Source organism: Equus quagga, chromosome 15 (genome assembly GCF_021613505.1).
Source record: "Equus quagga isolate Etosha38 chromosome 15, UCLA_HA_Equagga_1.0, whole genome shotgun sequence".
Taxonomy (NCBI): domain Eukaryota; kingdom Metazoa; phylum Chordata; class Mammalia; order Perissodactyla; family Equidae; genus Equus; species Equus quagga.
The window spans coordinates 63,722,982-63,739,833 of record NC_060281.1 but is presented as its reverse complement, the minus strand read 5'-3'; the positions used below and the strand labels follow the sequence as shown (position 1 = coordinate 63,739,833).

Here is a 16,852-nt window from a genome sequence, read left to right as displayed (position 1 = left end):
GGAAATCAACAACTCTTCTTAGATTCATCAGATAACTGAGGTCACAGGGCAAATACCAGCCCCCCAAATTGTAGAAACAGGCAAATAGAGGGAATCACAGCTTACTGGAGCAGAAGCCACTGCTGGAGCCAGTACCAGGACATTAAAATGTAAACTGGATTGGTAAATTGCTGGAGGCTCCATGTGGACAAACTTGAAAGCTAAAAACTTCAGGGGGGCCCAGCATTAGAGGACTTCCTACAATTTGTTGAGTTTCACCACCAGCAACCAGGCTAGGTTTTTAGGGTGTAGATCAAACACAAATCACCCTGTACTTCTGGCAGGGAGTGGGGAAAAGTAACCATTCTGAAAACACCTGGAGCATTCTGCCCTCCAGGGAAACTCCCTACCAGAACCTAACCTACTGGCTTTTGTGGGAGCGTGATGCTGGGGAGAGATGAACCCAACTCCAGCCTCCTCCGCCTTCCTGTCTCACCCAAGGTGGGGCAGCAAAGAACCAAACAACCTGAGAAGCACCTGTGAAGGTCACAGCCCAGGGACACAAGCTCAGTGTATGCTGAGACCTAACCCTAAGTCTGTAGAATGCTTCCCCAGCCCCCTACACTAAGGACACACCAGTAGAGCCCTGTGTAAAAAGGGGCGGTGGCTGAAAGAACTGCACAGCTCAGACTTTACTCAAGAAGGGGTCTCCAGGGAAACCCAAGACAACGGGGGACAAAGACAAGGACACCAGAGAGGAAATCTTAGCCTCTATCACCTGCACCTACGGCAAACAATGAGCAGTGTGACTCTTGGCCAGATACACATAAAATCTCACTCTAAAGGCCTATTTACCTCAATTCCTTTTACCTAATACATCATGTTGCACTTTCAATAAAAAAACTACAAGGAAGGCCAGCCCTGGTTGCCTAGTGGTTAAGTTCAGCACACTCCACTTCAATCACCTGGGTTCAGTTCCCACGGGCAGATCTACACGACTCATCTGTCAGTGGCCATGCTGTGGCAGCAGCTCACACGCAAAAAAGAGGAGGATTGGCAGTGGATGTTAGCTCAGGGTAAATCTTCCTTAGGGGAAAAATAAAAACAACTACAAAGAGTACTAAAAGACAAAAACACGGTTGGAAGAGACAGAGCAAGCATCAGAATCAGACTCAGATATGGCAGAGATTTGGGAATTATCAAGAATTTAAAATAACTATGATTAATATGTTAAGGGCTCTAATGGAAAAAGTGGACAACATGTAATAACAAATGGGTAATATGGACAGAGAAATGGAAATTCCAAGAAAAAATCAAAATGAAATTCTAGAGGTAAAAAACATTAACAGAAATGAAGAATGCTTTTGATAGGCTCATCAATAGACTGGACACGCCAAGGAGAGGACCAGTGAGCTGGAGGATGTGCCCACAGAAACTTCTAAACTGACCTGCAAAGAGAAATTTTTTTAAAATTACACAGAATATCAAAGAACTGAGGTACAATTACAAAACGTGTAACACACATGTAAAATGAATACCAACAGGAGGAGAAAGACAGAAAGGAAGGAGAGAAGAAATATTTGAAATAATAATGCCTGAGAATTTCCCAAAATAATGACACCAAATCACAGATGCAGGAATCTCAATACCAAGCAGGATAAGAACCACAAAAACCTACACCAAGGTATATCATCTACACAGAAGCTCAAAGACAAGAGATAATCCTGAAAGAAGTCAGAGGAAAAAACACTTTACCTTTTGAGGATTAAGGATAAGAATTCCATTCGATTTCTCCTCTGAAACCATACAAAGAAGAAGAGAGTAGAATGTAATATTTAAAGTGTTGAAAGAAAACACCCACCAAACTAGAATTCTGTATCCTGCAAGATTATCCTTCAAAAGTGGAGGAGAAATAAAGACCTTTTCAGAAAAACAAAAATTGACTTTGTTGGCCTGCCTTGCAAGAAATGTTGAAAGAAGCTCTTCAGAGAGAAGGAAAATTATAAAGGTCACAATCTCAGATCTACATAAAGAGAGAAAGAGTGTCAGAGAAGCAAAAGATGAAGGTAAAACAAAAACTTTTATTCTTCTACTCTTAATTGATCTAAGAGATAACAGTTTGTTCAAAATAATAGGAACAATGTCATCAGCAATTATAGCTGTTAGAAGGGCCGGGGAGAAGGAACTGGGGATATACTCTGAGATTCTTGTGTCACCCATGAAGCAGTATAGTGTTATTTGACAATGAACTTAGGGAGGCCTGCCCGGTGGCGCAGCCGTTAAGTGAGCACATTCTGTTTTGGCGGCCTGGGGTGCAAGCCGTGCTGTGGTAGGCATCCCACATATAAAGTAGAGGAAGATGGGCATGAATGTTAGCTCAGGGCCAGTCTTCCTCAGCAAAAAGAGGAGGATTAGCAGCAGATGTTGGCTCAGGGCTAATCCTCCTCAAAAAAAAAAAAACAAAAAAAAAACAAAAGAAAGAAAGAAAATGGGTTAGTTGTAAATGTATTTTGCAAACTCTATGCACCCACTGCAGAAAGTTAAAAAAAAAAAAAGTATAATTGACATGCTAAGAAAGGAGAGAAAATACAATCATATAAAACGCTCTATTAAAACCAAAAAAAGGTAGAAAAAGAGAATAAGATTTTTAAAAAGAAACAACAAAAGCAATGAATAGAAAGCAGGAACAAATATGGTCAATATTAATCTAACTCTATCAATAATCACTCTGAATGTCAATGGTCTACATATACCGATTATAAGACAGACTCTCCATGCAGGTAAAAAAAGCAAAAAACCAGACCTAACTATATGTTGTCCACAAGAAACCCTCTTTTAATATAAACACATAGATACAGTAAAACTAAATGAATGGAGAAAGCTATACTATGCTAACACTAATCAAAAGAAACTGGGAGCAGCTGTATTAATTTCAGACAAAGCAGACTTCAGAGCAAGGAAAATTATCAGGGATAATGAGAAGCACTGCATGATGATAAAGGGAAGATCCTCCAAGAAGGCATAAGACTCCTTAACGAATATGCACCAACAACACAGCATCAAACAGGTGAGGGAAAAATGGAGAGAACTTCAAGGAGAAATTGACTAATCCTCTATTATATTTGGAGATTTCAACACTCTGTATTGTAACTGACAGATCTAGTAAGGACATGGTTGAGCTTAATAGCACCACCAAGCAGCTGGATATAATAGACATTTATAAACCACTTCATCCAAAAAGAGCAGAAAACACATTCTTCTCCAGCTTATGTAGAACATTCACCAAGACAGACCACATTATGAACAAAACACACTCAAACACATTTTTTTTTAAGATTAGCACCTGAGCTAACAACTGTTGCCAATCTTCTCTTTTTTTTTTTGCTTTTTCTCCCCAAATCCCCCCAGTACATAGTTACATATTTTAGTTGTGGGTCCTTCTAGTTGTGTCATGTGGGACACCACCTCTACATGGCAGAATGAGCTGTGCCATGTCCGTGCCCAGGATCCAAACTGGTGAGAACCTGGGCCACTGAAGTGGAGTGTGCAAACTTAACCACTCAGCCACAGAGCCAGCCCCTGAACACATTTTTTAAAGAAAATGATACAGAGTATGCTCTCAGACCACACTGGAATTAAACTAGAAATCAACAGATAGCTGGAAAATTCCCAAACACTTGGAAACTAAACAACACACTTCTAAATAACACGATGGTCAAAGAAGAACTCTCTCAAGAGAAATTTTAAAATATTTCAAACTAAATGAAATTGAAAACACAACTTATCAAATATGTGAGATGCAGCGAAAGCAGTGCTTAGAGGGAAATTATAGCATTGAATGAATATATTAGAAAAGAAGAAAGACCTAAAATCACTAATCTAAGATTTCACCTTAGGTAACTAGAAAATGAAAAGCACATTAAACACAAAGAAAGCAGAAGGAAAGAAATAATAAACATTAGAGCAGAAATCAGTGAAATTGAAAACAGGAAAACAATTGAGAAAATCAATGGAACCAACAACTCGTGCTTTGAAAAGACAAAAAAAAACCAGATAAATCTCTAAACAGGCTATCTAAGAAAAAAAAAGAGAGGGTGGAAATTGCTGATATCAGAAAAGAAAGAGGAGCCATCACTATTGATCCCATGGATACCACAAGGATAATAAAAGCATATCATGAACAACTCTATACCTACAAATTTGGTGACCCAGATGAAATAGACCAATTCCTTGAAAGACAAAATCTACCAAAACTCACACAGGGAGAAATAGATGACTTGAACAAGCTGTGTGTATTGAAGACTGAACTGGGAGAGCCCCTCGGGAGGGAAGTCTGTCTGCTGCTGGGGCGTGAGTTCTGTTCCGCAGGGGAGACTTCCAATCAGCCAGGTGAGTACCCGCAGGGAACACTCCATCAAACATCCTTCTTCCCCTGGACCTGGGGGGATATGAAGGCGCTGAGACAGGTCTGTGTGGGCCATAGTAATTACTAGATGACCTTAATAAATCCATTGTTATAACCAATAATAGCATTCATTGATTGGGACCTTGTTAATGGTGTTTGGATTTAGTTCAAGTGTTTACTACATGAGAAATGAAATTTGACCATCCTATGCTCATGACACCTCCATACTGTATGCTTCTTATAGAGGAGTCCATTTTATATCAATCGTATGACTTAATGCAGTGGTACATCTAATGCATATAACAGTGCATATAAAGTATATTTTGTGGGGTTTTTTGCAACCAACCTGGTGTAATCTTGAATGTGTTGTCACCAGTGGCAGAATTTCTTTCTTTTTAAAGGCTGAATAACATTCATTGTATGTATATACCACATTTTCTTTATCCATTCATCTGTCCATGGACACTTCCATGTCTTGGCTACTGTGAATAACACTTCAAGGAACGTGGAAGTGCTTTTGGAAGGAGCATGGCCCTGCTGACACCTTGAATTTGGACTTCCAGCCACTGTGTCAGACTGCATTGTATAGGGAATAAAAGTTCAGGAAAAATCATTTGGCTGGTGTCTCTCCCTTGAGGTTCTAAAAATTCTCTCTTTGTGATGCAAAAATAAAGGATGTGAGACAATCCTGGGAAGAGAGGAAGCACCTAATTTCATCAGTAAATGTACAGTAAAATAATTGAAATAGCATTTAAATATCATTTCCTGTTTAATAGAATGAGAAAAATCAACAAGGGAGATAATATCTAATAATGACAAGAATTGGGAGGAAAGGTCATTGCACACATTTAAATGACAATGTGAATTACACAGACCTGTGGAAAATAATCTGAATACTTCTACTCAAATTCCTTTTTTTTTTTTAAAGAGTGGCACCTCAGCTAACAACTGTTGCCAATCTTCTTTCTTTTTTTTCTGCTTTTTTTCCCCAAATCCCTTCAGTACGTAGTTGTATATTTTAGCTGTGTGTCCTTCTAATTGTTGCTTGAATTCCTTTTGACAAACATATTCCACAACTGGAAATGCACCTCCTAGAAATAAGAGCACTATCAGGTACAGGTATATGAAGGAAATTACTCATTTTTATAGCAGCTGCTTGTAGTAGCAAAAACTGGAAAATCTACAAGTTTCTGAGAATATGGGAATGTGATTCATTCAGTTCTCAGAATATTATTGTTCTATTAAAAAGGATGAGAGAGCTAAACAAGGTGACTTGGCAAGGGGCCACCCCCGTGGCGTAAGGGTTAAGCTCACACGCTCCACTTGGGTGGCTCAGGGTTCACCAGTTTGGATCCTGGCCGTGGACCTACACACCCCTGGTCAACTCATGCTGTGGCAGCGTCCCACATAGAAGAACTAGAATGACCTACAACTAGGATATACAACTACGTACTGGGGCTTTGAGGAGGTGGAAAAAAAAAAAGAGGAAGATTGGCAACAATGTTACCTCAGAGCCAATCTTAAAAAAATAAAAAGATCACCGCAGGATTTTCATGAGTTCTCAGGTTAGAGAATCAACACACACAATATATATATATATATCTATGCACCATCTTAGAATAAAAAATGAAAAAATTATATGTGTATATTTATTTATGTTTTATTGTATAAGGCCAGAAACTGATGTGGCAGAATAAGATCAGGCTGCTAAAAGTGACTACCAAGGATGAAAAGGGAAAAGGTGCACAGAGATGTAAGCAAAAATTTTAAGAAGAAAATTAAATAGTTTATGATAAATACAACATGGGTAATATATCATATGAAATGCAATCAGATTAAATGAGTATCTACAGAATATCATCTGTGGTGCCCCCTTTGTGCAGGATGTTGGGAAGTTTTTTTGTTGTCTGACCAATACTTTTCTGTATTGTTTGAATTTTAAACTATTAGGACATATTCTTTTTTTAGGATACAAAACGATGATTTAATATACATATACAGTCATGCGCTGCATAATAACGTTTTGGTCATCAATGGAACACATATGCAATGGTGGTCCCATAAGATTAGTACCACACAGCCTTGGTGTGTAGTAGGCTATATCATCTAGGTTTGTGTAAGTGCACTCTATGATGTTCACACAACAACGAAATCACCCAAGGTCACATTTCTAAGTACGCATCCCTGTTGTTATGTAATACATGACTGTACATTGTGAAATGATTACCACAGTCAAGTTAATTAACATATCCATCACTTCACATTTTTACCATTTTTGTGTGTGGTGAGAACACTTAAGATCTACTCTCTTAGCAGATTTCAAGTATGCAATACAGTATTATTAGCTGTCGTCACCATGCTGTACATTAGATCCCCAGAATTTATTCATTTTATAATTGAAAATTTGTACCCTTTGAACAACATCTCCTCTTTTCTTCCATCTCCCAGTCCCTGGCAACCACTACTCTACTCTCTGGTTCTATGAGTTCAACTTTTTTAGATTCCACATATAAGTGAGATCATGCAGTATTTGTCTTTCTCTATCTGACTTATTTCACTTAGCATAATGTCCTCAAGTTCCATCCATATTTTCACAAATGGCAAGATTACATTCCTTTTTATGACTGAATAATATTCCATTGTATATATATATATTATATATATATACCACATTTATATACTGTTACTCTTAAAACTCTACTCACAATTCATTCAAATAATAGCTCAGTGTATGTAACTGAATATTTAATTTAGGAATCCTGAGAGAGCACACTATAGGAGTCAATGAAAGCAAGGTCAGTGCCACACTAGATGACCTTAAAAGAGGCTAGCTCACCAGACACACACTGAGAAGAACTCAAAGGATCTGGCCATTATCCAAAGGCAAATATAATCAAATGATGGCACCCTCTTTGTGACGCTCAATTCTTTGAGATGTAGGTCTGTTACTGCACAAAAGGGCATGATCTACTCTCAGCAAGACAAAAGCCAATTGTCAAGAGGCAAGATGGCGGCAGAGAAAAGGCATTTTATTACAGCTTACTAGCAAGAGGGAAGATGGCTGACTAACATCCAAAAGAACCATCTTAAGGGGGCACAGAATCTTAAAGCAGTTATACAGGCCAGTGGGTTATAGGGGTGGGGGTAGGAACATTGACCCTGTGGTGCTACAGACTGGGAGTTGCCACACTAGATCTTTCAGTTGTCATTGATGATGGCTATCAGCATAGACTCTCTGTTTGGGGGTCATCACATTCCTAAGGAACTCAAAAGAATGAAGTTATCGTCTTATCGCAGCTGGGAGGTATATGCACTAGCAGGGGTCATAAATTCTACAGAGCAGGTGGATCTCCTGGAGGGTGCAAATCCAGCTGGGTTAGTCAGTCAGAGGTCATTCAAAGCTACGACATGGTGTCTTTTCTGCAATATGGCTTCTCTTATGCCAACCTTGAGTTGAGCCGGTTTCAGGTCCTGATCAAGACCCTGCCCCACCTCCCTAAGCCAGGGAGACAGAGACCAGGATTAGGGGAGAGGGACTGAGGATAAGGCACAGGAGCAGTTTACAGCTTTGAATTAAATAAGCCAGTAGGAAATTAACAGGGAAAAGGAACAAATGTGGGGCATGTGAGGCCGTGAGGACCAGCACAGTTCAGGTTTCCCAAGTGTAAATTTCCACATGTCCCCTAAGCACCTTCCATCAACCAGTCTCCTGAAACTCCTTCATGCCCTGGGCTTTCCACCTGACACCTGTGTCCAGGTGAGAAAACAAAGCAAGTGAAGTAAGTTGGACTTCCCTTGTAGACCCCAAGACCTTCAGCATTCAGTCTGTTCTAAGAGGAGCAATTATCAGGAGCAGCCCCTCCGGATCCCAGATCTCCCAACCTGTGGCAAGAAGCCAGGAACAACCAAACACTGTGGTGTCAAAGGAGCCTGTGTGGGTGATGGTGAGGAAGCATCACTCCCGAGTCGGGGTTCAGCAGAGGGGCCCCAGCCCCATGCTGAGATGGGGAGCAGCCCTGTGGGCCCCCTCAGGGGTCCTCATCACACATGTCCCAGCATCTCCCACCAGGCCGGCTCGGGGAAGTGGCAGGCACAAACAATGAAGGATGCAGGCATTGAACAGCCCTTAAAAACCATACCCAAGTTCAAGTGGGAAGAGAAGTAAACAGTTCCTATCTAATCTGAGGACAGTGACCTCAACTCTTATCTGGTACACAGGATACAAGACTACAAGCCAGGTCCTTTTCTTGATGCTAGGGATAAAACCATTAGGAGCACACGGCATCCAGTTGGGAGGGGGCCATTTAGGTGGGCGCTTCTGTCTGCTCTGCCTCCTAATTTCTCTCCCACATTCCCCAGACTTGCAGCTCCCAGTGTCAGGCTCCTCGCTGCCACAGAGACCTGGGAGGTGAGAGCATTGTCAGGGACTCTTCCCCGTGATCCCATTTCAGTGATGTAACGTTCCCAGGTCCTTGAGAAACACGTTCCTGGGTCCTAAAGCTGGCAAGAGGCTTATTTAGCTTTTAAAAAAGACTTACATACATTTCAAAGAGACAAAGAATTTACAATTACAAATTTTCTAAAGTAAATACTCTGAAAGAAAAGGGAGTCTCTGCCTTTTTGCACCAAGGCAAGTCCCCCCTCCCACCTTGCGTTTACTCTGGGGCAGGATGCTCCCCCTTCGCTGCCTGCAGTGGGCTTTTCCCTTGTCATTGACTCCTAAAAGAACTGCAAACTCTCCGACAATAACAGTTGTTCCATGTTTCTTCTTGATCTCAAGCTAAGCATCTTTCTTCTACATCTGAGGTTCTGCTGGCCTCATCGTTGCTCCAGTAACTTGAGCTTCATTAAGGGCAATTGGAACCGAAAGCAAAACATTCCCATTAATTAACTAATTTCCAAAAAAAGGAAAAAAAAGGTTACACCATTGCAAGTAGACATCTATCATTTTAAACTTCTGAGGTATGAAATATTTACTCTTTAACAAAGCTAAGGTATATAATGAAAATCCTGCAACAAATGTAGGCAGCTTCACCTCAGAAATTTTTGAGGCATTCATTGAAATAACACATTTTAAGTTCTCTGTAGATTTTTCTTCTTCCAACATCTGCATGTAGGAAAAAAAAACATGTGTTTCAGTATTTCAACGGAAACCCTATGCAATACACAAAGAAAAAGAAAAAGTATCAACAAAACATATTCTATAGCTAGCCACAATATTCAGATAAAAAGAGTTGCTCCACTGGGGGCCTAGAAGAAAATTCAGGTGCATAATGAAATGAGGAATGGGGGGGCCAGCCCAGTGGCGCAGCGGTTAAGTTCGCACATTCCACTTCAGTGGCCTGGGGTTTACCAGTTCGGATCCTGGGTGCAGGACATACGCACCGCTCACCCAGCTGATGCGGGCTCAGTGAGCTGAGGAGTTGAAAGAAAGATTTCTTGGACTCTCAAGGTCTGGTGGTAGTGCTCCTTTATTCAGAGAATAGCATGGAGTAGCATGGGGACAGGACCCAGGGAAGCATAGGGGCAGGAGTTGCGGGCAGTGAAGAGCTGCAGCACAGGGACAGGACCTGTGCGTGGTGAAGAGCTGCAAACATTGGGACAGGACCCATGGGTGGTGTAGAGCTGCCCTCAAACATGGGTTGAGGGTAGGGCTAAATTTACAAGACATAGGTATGTGAGTGATTTCTTTACAGGACAAAGGAAAGATCATGTAAAAAAGTTGTTAAAATGGTATCAGTACAGGTGGGGTCTGGTTCGCAGGTGGTCCTATAACTTTGGATACAAATCAGGTTTAACCAGGTCGAATCAGGTCAGGACATCCTATACTTCCCAGAGGATGATACAGATCAGTACGTAGGGCAGGACAGCTTGGGCCTCTCCCTGGGACAGGCTTGACCTGTATTAAAGTCATGCTGTGGCAGGTGTCCCACATATAAAGTAGAGGAAGATGAGCATGGATGTTAGCTCAGGGCCAGTCTTCCTCAGCAAAAAAGAGGAGGATTGGCAGCAGATGTTAGCTCAGGGCTAATCTTCCTCAAAAAAACAAAAACAAAAAAAGAAATGAAAAATGGGGCCAGCCCTGTGGCAAGCGGTTAAGCTCGCCTGCTCCACTTTGGTGGTCCAGGGTTTCGCTGGTGGGGATCCTGGACGCAGACCTAGCACCGTTCATCAGGCCATGCTGAGGCAGCGTCCCACATAGCACAACCAGAAGGACCTATAACTAGAATATACAACTATGTACTGGGGGGTTTTGGGGAGAAGAAAAAGAAAAACGAAAAAAAAATAAGATTGGCCACAGATGTTAACTCAGGGCCAATCTTTAAAAAAACAAAACAAAACAAATGAAGAATGAACAAAATCCTTGAAAGCATAAATATTTTGTGTCAACCACCTCTTTCCTGCTTACAAGAGAACGAGGTAGATACTGGATGACAAGGGGAAACCTCTCAGGTCAAAAAGCTCAAATCAATGGTTTTTCTTAATGATGGAGGAAAAAATCCAAAGTTCACTCTGAAAATTCTCTCTTCTCAAATCCCAGTTCTCCCACTTCCTACATGGGTAAACTGAGACCGGTTATTTAACCTGTTTCTCCGTAAAACAGTGACGAGAACCACAATGTGACTATGAGACTAGCCTCAGCCCAGCTCTGTGCCCCAGGAAGCTGATACAAAAAAGAAAGAAAGGAAGAAAAAAAGCAAAATTCTCCCTTCTCCCTTAAGAAGGTCAGGCTGCTCAACTTAGCTAGAAATTTCACCAGTCATCTCTGTTCCACATTTCTCCAAGCACAGTGCCATGTGATGTGAAAATTACCTACTGTTGTGGGGTAAAAAAATATTTTCTAGGCTCTTAAAAATAATAATCCATTGCGGTATTAACACCTGAAATATCAGATAATTTTTCTGAAGAAAGTACAGATTCTTAGACTCCCACTCTTAACTGTTGTTGACAGCATGAAAAATTGTAGGGCTAAACTTACCCAATGTACAAAATTCCCCCGATGTATAAAAGAAGCTCAGAGGCAACTCTGGCAACAGTCAGTAGTGAACCTGAAACGAGTAAACAGCTGGCCATTGACGATTAGGTAGCTAGTGAGACAGGAACCAGCCTATGAGACAGGGCCATCTGTAAGGCCCCCAGCCTAACAAGATAAGGCCGCTAACCGATCAGCAAGCTAGGAGAATCAGATAGACGCCACCAAGATCCACATTCCACAGTTCAGGGCTTTCCCCCGCTCACGCATGCGCCCTAGTACCCAGGAGTCCCCTGAAGGTGACCCTAGCCCCATCAGCATAGTAAACATCCACCCAGGGGTGGGGAGCTAGCATGCTAATGATACATCCGTCACATGTACTAGCATGCTATGTGACAGTGCAGGTGCAGGCACAGCGCCACCTCTCCATGCTGTGACAAGGCCCTCCTCCCCAGCCCTTGCCTAACAAAAGCCCCACAACCCTGCTCCCTAACGAGCCGGTCACCTGCTCCTCTCCTTTCCACACTGGCTCCCTTGTCCCTGTGTTGTGCACAAGCTAATCAACTTTTACTTTTCTACTTCTGTTTGTTGTCTCTCTTGATTTCCATCCTGGGGGACAATAAGAAGCCAATGTGCCAGTAACAGTAGTGACTACAGTTTTTCTGCAATTACTGATTATAGCTTTTAGTTGTTCACCTGCCCGTTGTTGACTGTGCTGTGTAGGGGAAGAGGGAGAATTCCACACCCCCACCCCACCCTGGCCCGCCCTTTTCCCTAACCTTCTTACGGCTGGTCAAATAATTCAAAAGGCAGGTTAGTGGGAGAAAATCAAACAGAGTTTAATAACATGTATACATGGGAGAAACCCAGGGAAGCTGAGTAACTCGCCAGAATGGCAGAAGCTGCCACCTTAAATACCATCTTCAGCTAAAGACAAAGGAGGATGTTGGGGGTAGTGGTTTGGGATTTCAGAGGGGAGGAAGACAATATACATGAAAATGAAAATGAAAATGAAAATGTTTGGGTTTTTTTGGTGAGGAAGATTGGCCCTGAGCAGACATCTGTGCCAATCTTCCTCTACTTTATATGTGAGTTGCCGCCACAGCACGGCTGGTGAGTGGTGTGGGTCCATGCCCAGGATCTGAACCCATGGACCCCTGGCTGCTGAAGTGGAGCATGTGAACTTAACCACTGTGCCACCTGGCTAGCCCCACAAATGTTTGTTAAACAAGTTTTTGCTGGGCGAAAAATGGGCTTCTTGGTGCCTTTCTATTCCACATACTTTACCTTATAGTATAGCACGTTATCTTGTGGCATTAGCTCCTTCCTGGAACAGGCCTTCTATGTTAAATTCTTTCAGGCAGTTTGGGGGAAGGTCAAATGTTCTTTCTTAGCCTTTATCGTCTTCAGCTGGAAATAATCTGCATGCCAGGATGGCACGTCTTGGGGTTGCCTGCCTTGAACCCCGTCAGGAGCTTGGGCAATATGCTATCTGACTCCCACTAGGTTCCTACAGATAACATCTCCCTGGCACCTGGGTCATCATGGTAATGGGGGTTTGAGCTGTTTTTCAGGAATTAGGACCCTTTGTCCAGTTCAGGCCGGTTGAAACCACCAACCTATCAACCAGCCCACGCAAATGCTTGAAAAGTGACCTTTTGATGTAAAGAGGGTAAAAACTCCACCCTCAGATCATGCTAATGCCCCATTTGTGAACATGGGTCCCATGAAGAGGTATGCAGTCTGACTACGCTTGCGCAAATCATCAATTACCTCATCTCTCCTCACCTCCAATCATCTGTCTCTGTTACCGGCTCTTGATTAACACCAGCTCTGATATTGGTTCCCCTACACTGAGCCCCAAAGCACTCACCCCTTCCCCTGCTGTTTTAGTTATGCTCACATGTAAATATCTGTTTCTTTAACCTTTGACTCCCTGAGCTTTACAAGTGAGTAGAAGTTACAAATTGTTAAGGCCCAGATGGCCTTGCACTCACACGAACGTTTTGGCTAATCACAGGTCCTTGAAGTTTATCACAGAGAAGCTGATGTCCAGAGAATATTAGGAAACTGAAGCTTCCCAGAGCCCAACTCCTTAGCTTCCTGGCACCAGAATCCACCACCCACCAGGGAGACAGGCAGCCAAGGCCAGCCACCTGCGGAATCCATCCTCTCCCTGCTCCCTGCAAGCAGCCGAAGGCTGGTGGGAAAATGCAGGCCAGCAAGGCCACAGGCTTTGCCCTGCCCACATTCCTTGCAAACCTTTAAAACCCTTCACCCATTTCTTAACCAGGAGCTAGCAATTCTTAAGGCAGTAGCCATTGCTTTGCTCCCTCTGCCTGGCAAGAAAGTAAAGTTGTTTTTCCTTTTTACCCAAGACTCTGTCCTTATTATTTGCATTGGCACCGGGTTCAGAGACGAACGTTACACCTCCACACTTTAGATCACCTTGTCCCCACCCCATAAATACCCCTGAGTCCCCATTTCTGGGAGACAGATCTGAGATTAAGCCTCCTGCCTCCTGGCTTTACTGCCTTGTGATTAAACCCTTTCTCTCTGCAAACTCCTCATCTTGGCGATGGGTTTAATTGTGCAGCAGCCAAAACGAACCTGGTTCAGTAATAAAACTCTTACCAAAGCCTAATTCTTGACATTCTAATCTCCTCAGTTCCAACAGACCACACACACTTTCAGTGCTGTCACCAGGACTTGGCTACCACCTTCAAGTGTTCTGACGTTATCTCACAGAAAGTATACGGAGGTCAGTAATGATTACTCAGTACTTTTACTTCTCTGGTGAGGATATAATCCAGGAAAATAAAGGAGCTTTTGTCTTAAATTTACTTGCTTCATCAAAGAAACTCTTATTGACTTATACAGCATGTTTATTTGCTTCATTGATATACACAAATGTGTAAAAAAGGATTCAGAGTTCAAAATTAAAAATTACAGTGGGCATCAAAACCTACCCAGGGGCCGGCCTGGTGGTGCAGCAGTTAAGTTCGTGGGTTCTGCTTTGGCGGCCCGGAGTTTGCTGGTTCGGATCCCGGGTGCGGACATGGCACCGCTTATCAAGCCATGCTGTGGTAGGTGTCCCACATATAAAGTGAAGGAAGATGGGCATAGATGTTAACTCAGGGCCAGTCTTCCTCAGCAAAAAGAGGAGGATTGGCAGATGTTACCTCAGGGCTAATCTTCCTAAAAAAAAAAAAACCTACCCAAAGTGGGTGGATCCTTTCCAGACTAAAGCTTGTGGGTCTGCTACATAAAATGCACAGCAACAGCAGATGTGTCAGCTAACATCTTCTGGAGAGGGCGAAACCCCAATCATCCCCAGAAGACATCCTTAATTACAGGATAACATCATTCAGGCAGAACCATATTTAAGCACCATGTACAGTAAAAGTTTCTTGCCACCTAGAACATATTTTTCCTTTCAAATACTATAAGTAATGTTGAGGTTACCTGAAAAATTTGTCATCACAATGGAATATAATTGTAGTGGGGAAACACCTCTTATAATGTTACAGGAAAATGCACCCAGAAAGGCCCAACCAGGAAAATCATGGATATTCCTCAAACTTTGCATCCTTGCTCATGAGACAGCGAGTTTCCTCTGCCCCATGGCATCCAACCCAAAAAGCAGGGGCGACCAGGGGGAGCGATGGGCAGGTGAGTGGAAGTAAGCACAGGTTCCGAGCGGAGTGCTGCGGCTGAGGGGCACATGCAGAGCCTGCAAAGCCAGAGCTGGGGCCAGACGCCTGAGACCAGTGAGCCAAGGTGGAAATGCTTCCCCTGCCTCATCTGCCTCCACACTTTGTGCTGACCCTTCATCTGCCGGAGTCTCCACGGGAGCTGTGGGGAGGTGAGGGCAGGCGCAAGATGCTGAGCAGAAGACAATGCCTTTGCCTGTGTTTGGGAGGAAGAACTATTCCTGTACCCTTCTAGGTTCTTCTGGCTGGTCTACGAATTAAATCGACTTGAGACAGGCTAACAGGAGAAAACAAAGTTTAACAACATGGATTCATGGAAGAGACCCAGGAAAACCAAGTTACTCCCCCAAATGGCTGAAGTCATCTCCTTAAATACCATCTTCAGCTAAAGACAGAAGAGGATGTTGGGGGTGGTGTTTGGGACTTCAAAGGGGAGGAAGGCAATGCCCATGGAGATGGAAAAGCAAATGTTTGGTAAACAAATGTTTGCATGCTTTGCAGAGACAATGGTTCACGGAGAGGACTCTGCTCTCCAGGCCCTGCGCAGTCTCCCGCACTACACTCAGCCCATATTCTGTGTAGGTATCTCTGGCGATAGCTGTTCCTACTACAGGCATTTATCTAAATTCTTTTACGCAGTTAAGGGGGAGGTAAAAGAAAAGCTTCCTGAGTCTTCTATTTCTTAAATATAATCAACCTAAAATAATCAATACCCCATAGAGGCATATTTTGGGGTGGCATACTCTTTCTTTTGGATTCAATTAATTGCTTCATGAACTACAAGCTTTTGTTGTCCTTTATTGGGGCTTTGAGGTAATGACCTATTTTGATCATTTTGTCTGAAGATGCCTTTATTTCACTCATTATTTGAAGAACTTTTACTGAAGTACAAGTGCAGAAAAGTGCACATTGGGTACAGAGCATGGACGCCTACACTGAACACATCCATGTAACCAGCACCGCCACCACCCCTTGACCCCATTCCAGACTCAAGCGCCTCTCCTAACAGTAATCACTATCCTGAGCGGACTAGTTTGGCCTGTTTTCAAACTTGTTATGAGTGGAATTATACATGTGTCCTCTTTTGGGTACGGTCTCTTTCCTCAGCGTTACGTTTATTAGATTCATCCGTCTTGTGCACATAGTTGTATTTGCAGCTGTGAATTTTCATCTATTTATTCCTCCATTTTACTGCTGGTGGATATCTGAGTCATTGCAAGTTTTGGCTACCACTAACAGTGTTGCCATGAACATTTTTGTCTAAGTATTTTGGTCAGCACATGTATGCATTTCTGCTGGGAGTACGATTGCTGTCTCTTTGGAAAAGCATATGTTACATTTCACTAAATATTGCCAAATAATTTTCCAAACTGGTTGTACTAATTTATACTCCTCTGGAAAGGAGGATACACACACACACACACGCACATACACTACAGAGCAATAGACACAGGAGAGAGAAAGATGAAGAAGGCAACCGCCATTTTTTTCATTAGAAATCTTACTATATTTTATCCATTGGTTTAGGCTTGGTAGTATATACCAGGGGGAAAAAGGTGATCTAAACAATATGGAAATTTCTTTCTCATGAAAAGAAGTCCATAGGCAGGCTGGTGTGCCGGCCCCATGAAATCATCAGACATTCCCCTACATTTCCACCACCCTAGTTAGTGGCTTTCATCTCATGGTCAACTTATAGTTCAGGATGGCTCCTTGAGTGCCAGACACTAATTCCAAAGTGTAGGAAGAAAAGAAGGACAAACAGGTCCTCTTATTAGCTGA

The 16,852-nt window shown here is 42.6% G+C and overlaps 1 protein-coding gene across 5 annotated transcripts in view; it reads right to left on the bottom strand.

The window, feature by feature from the left end:
- Window positions 1-16,852, bottom strand: part of LOC124226196 (zinc finger protein 84-like) — a 37,715-nt gene that overhangs the window by 936 nt on the left and 19,927 nt on the right. The window contains exons 4-6 of one of the 5 annotated variants that reach the window (XM_046639131.1): window positions 4,238-4,417; window positions 1,735-1,775; window positions 1,293-1,427 (exon numbers count right to left, since the gene is read on the bottom strand). In XM_046639131.1, the coding sequence (XP_046495087.1) occupies window positions 1,774-1,775; window positions 4,238-4,417 (182 nt within the window). In that variant the 3' untranslated portion in view covers window positions 1,293-1,427; window positions 1,735-1,773. Of the gene's footprint in view, window positions 1-1,292; window positions 1,428-1,734; window positions 1,776-4,237; window positions 4,418-7,660; window positions 9,492-16,852 lie in introns of those variants that run through there. The other 4 variants (XM_046639132.1, XM_046639129.1, XM_046639130.1 and 1 more) reach the window with 4 other exon arrangements.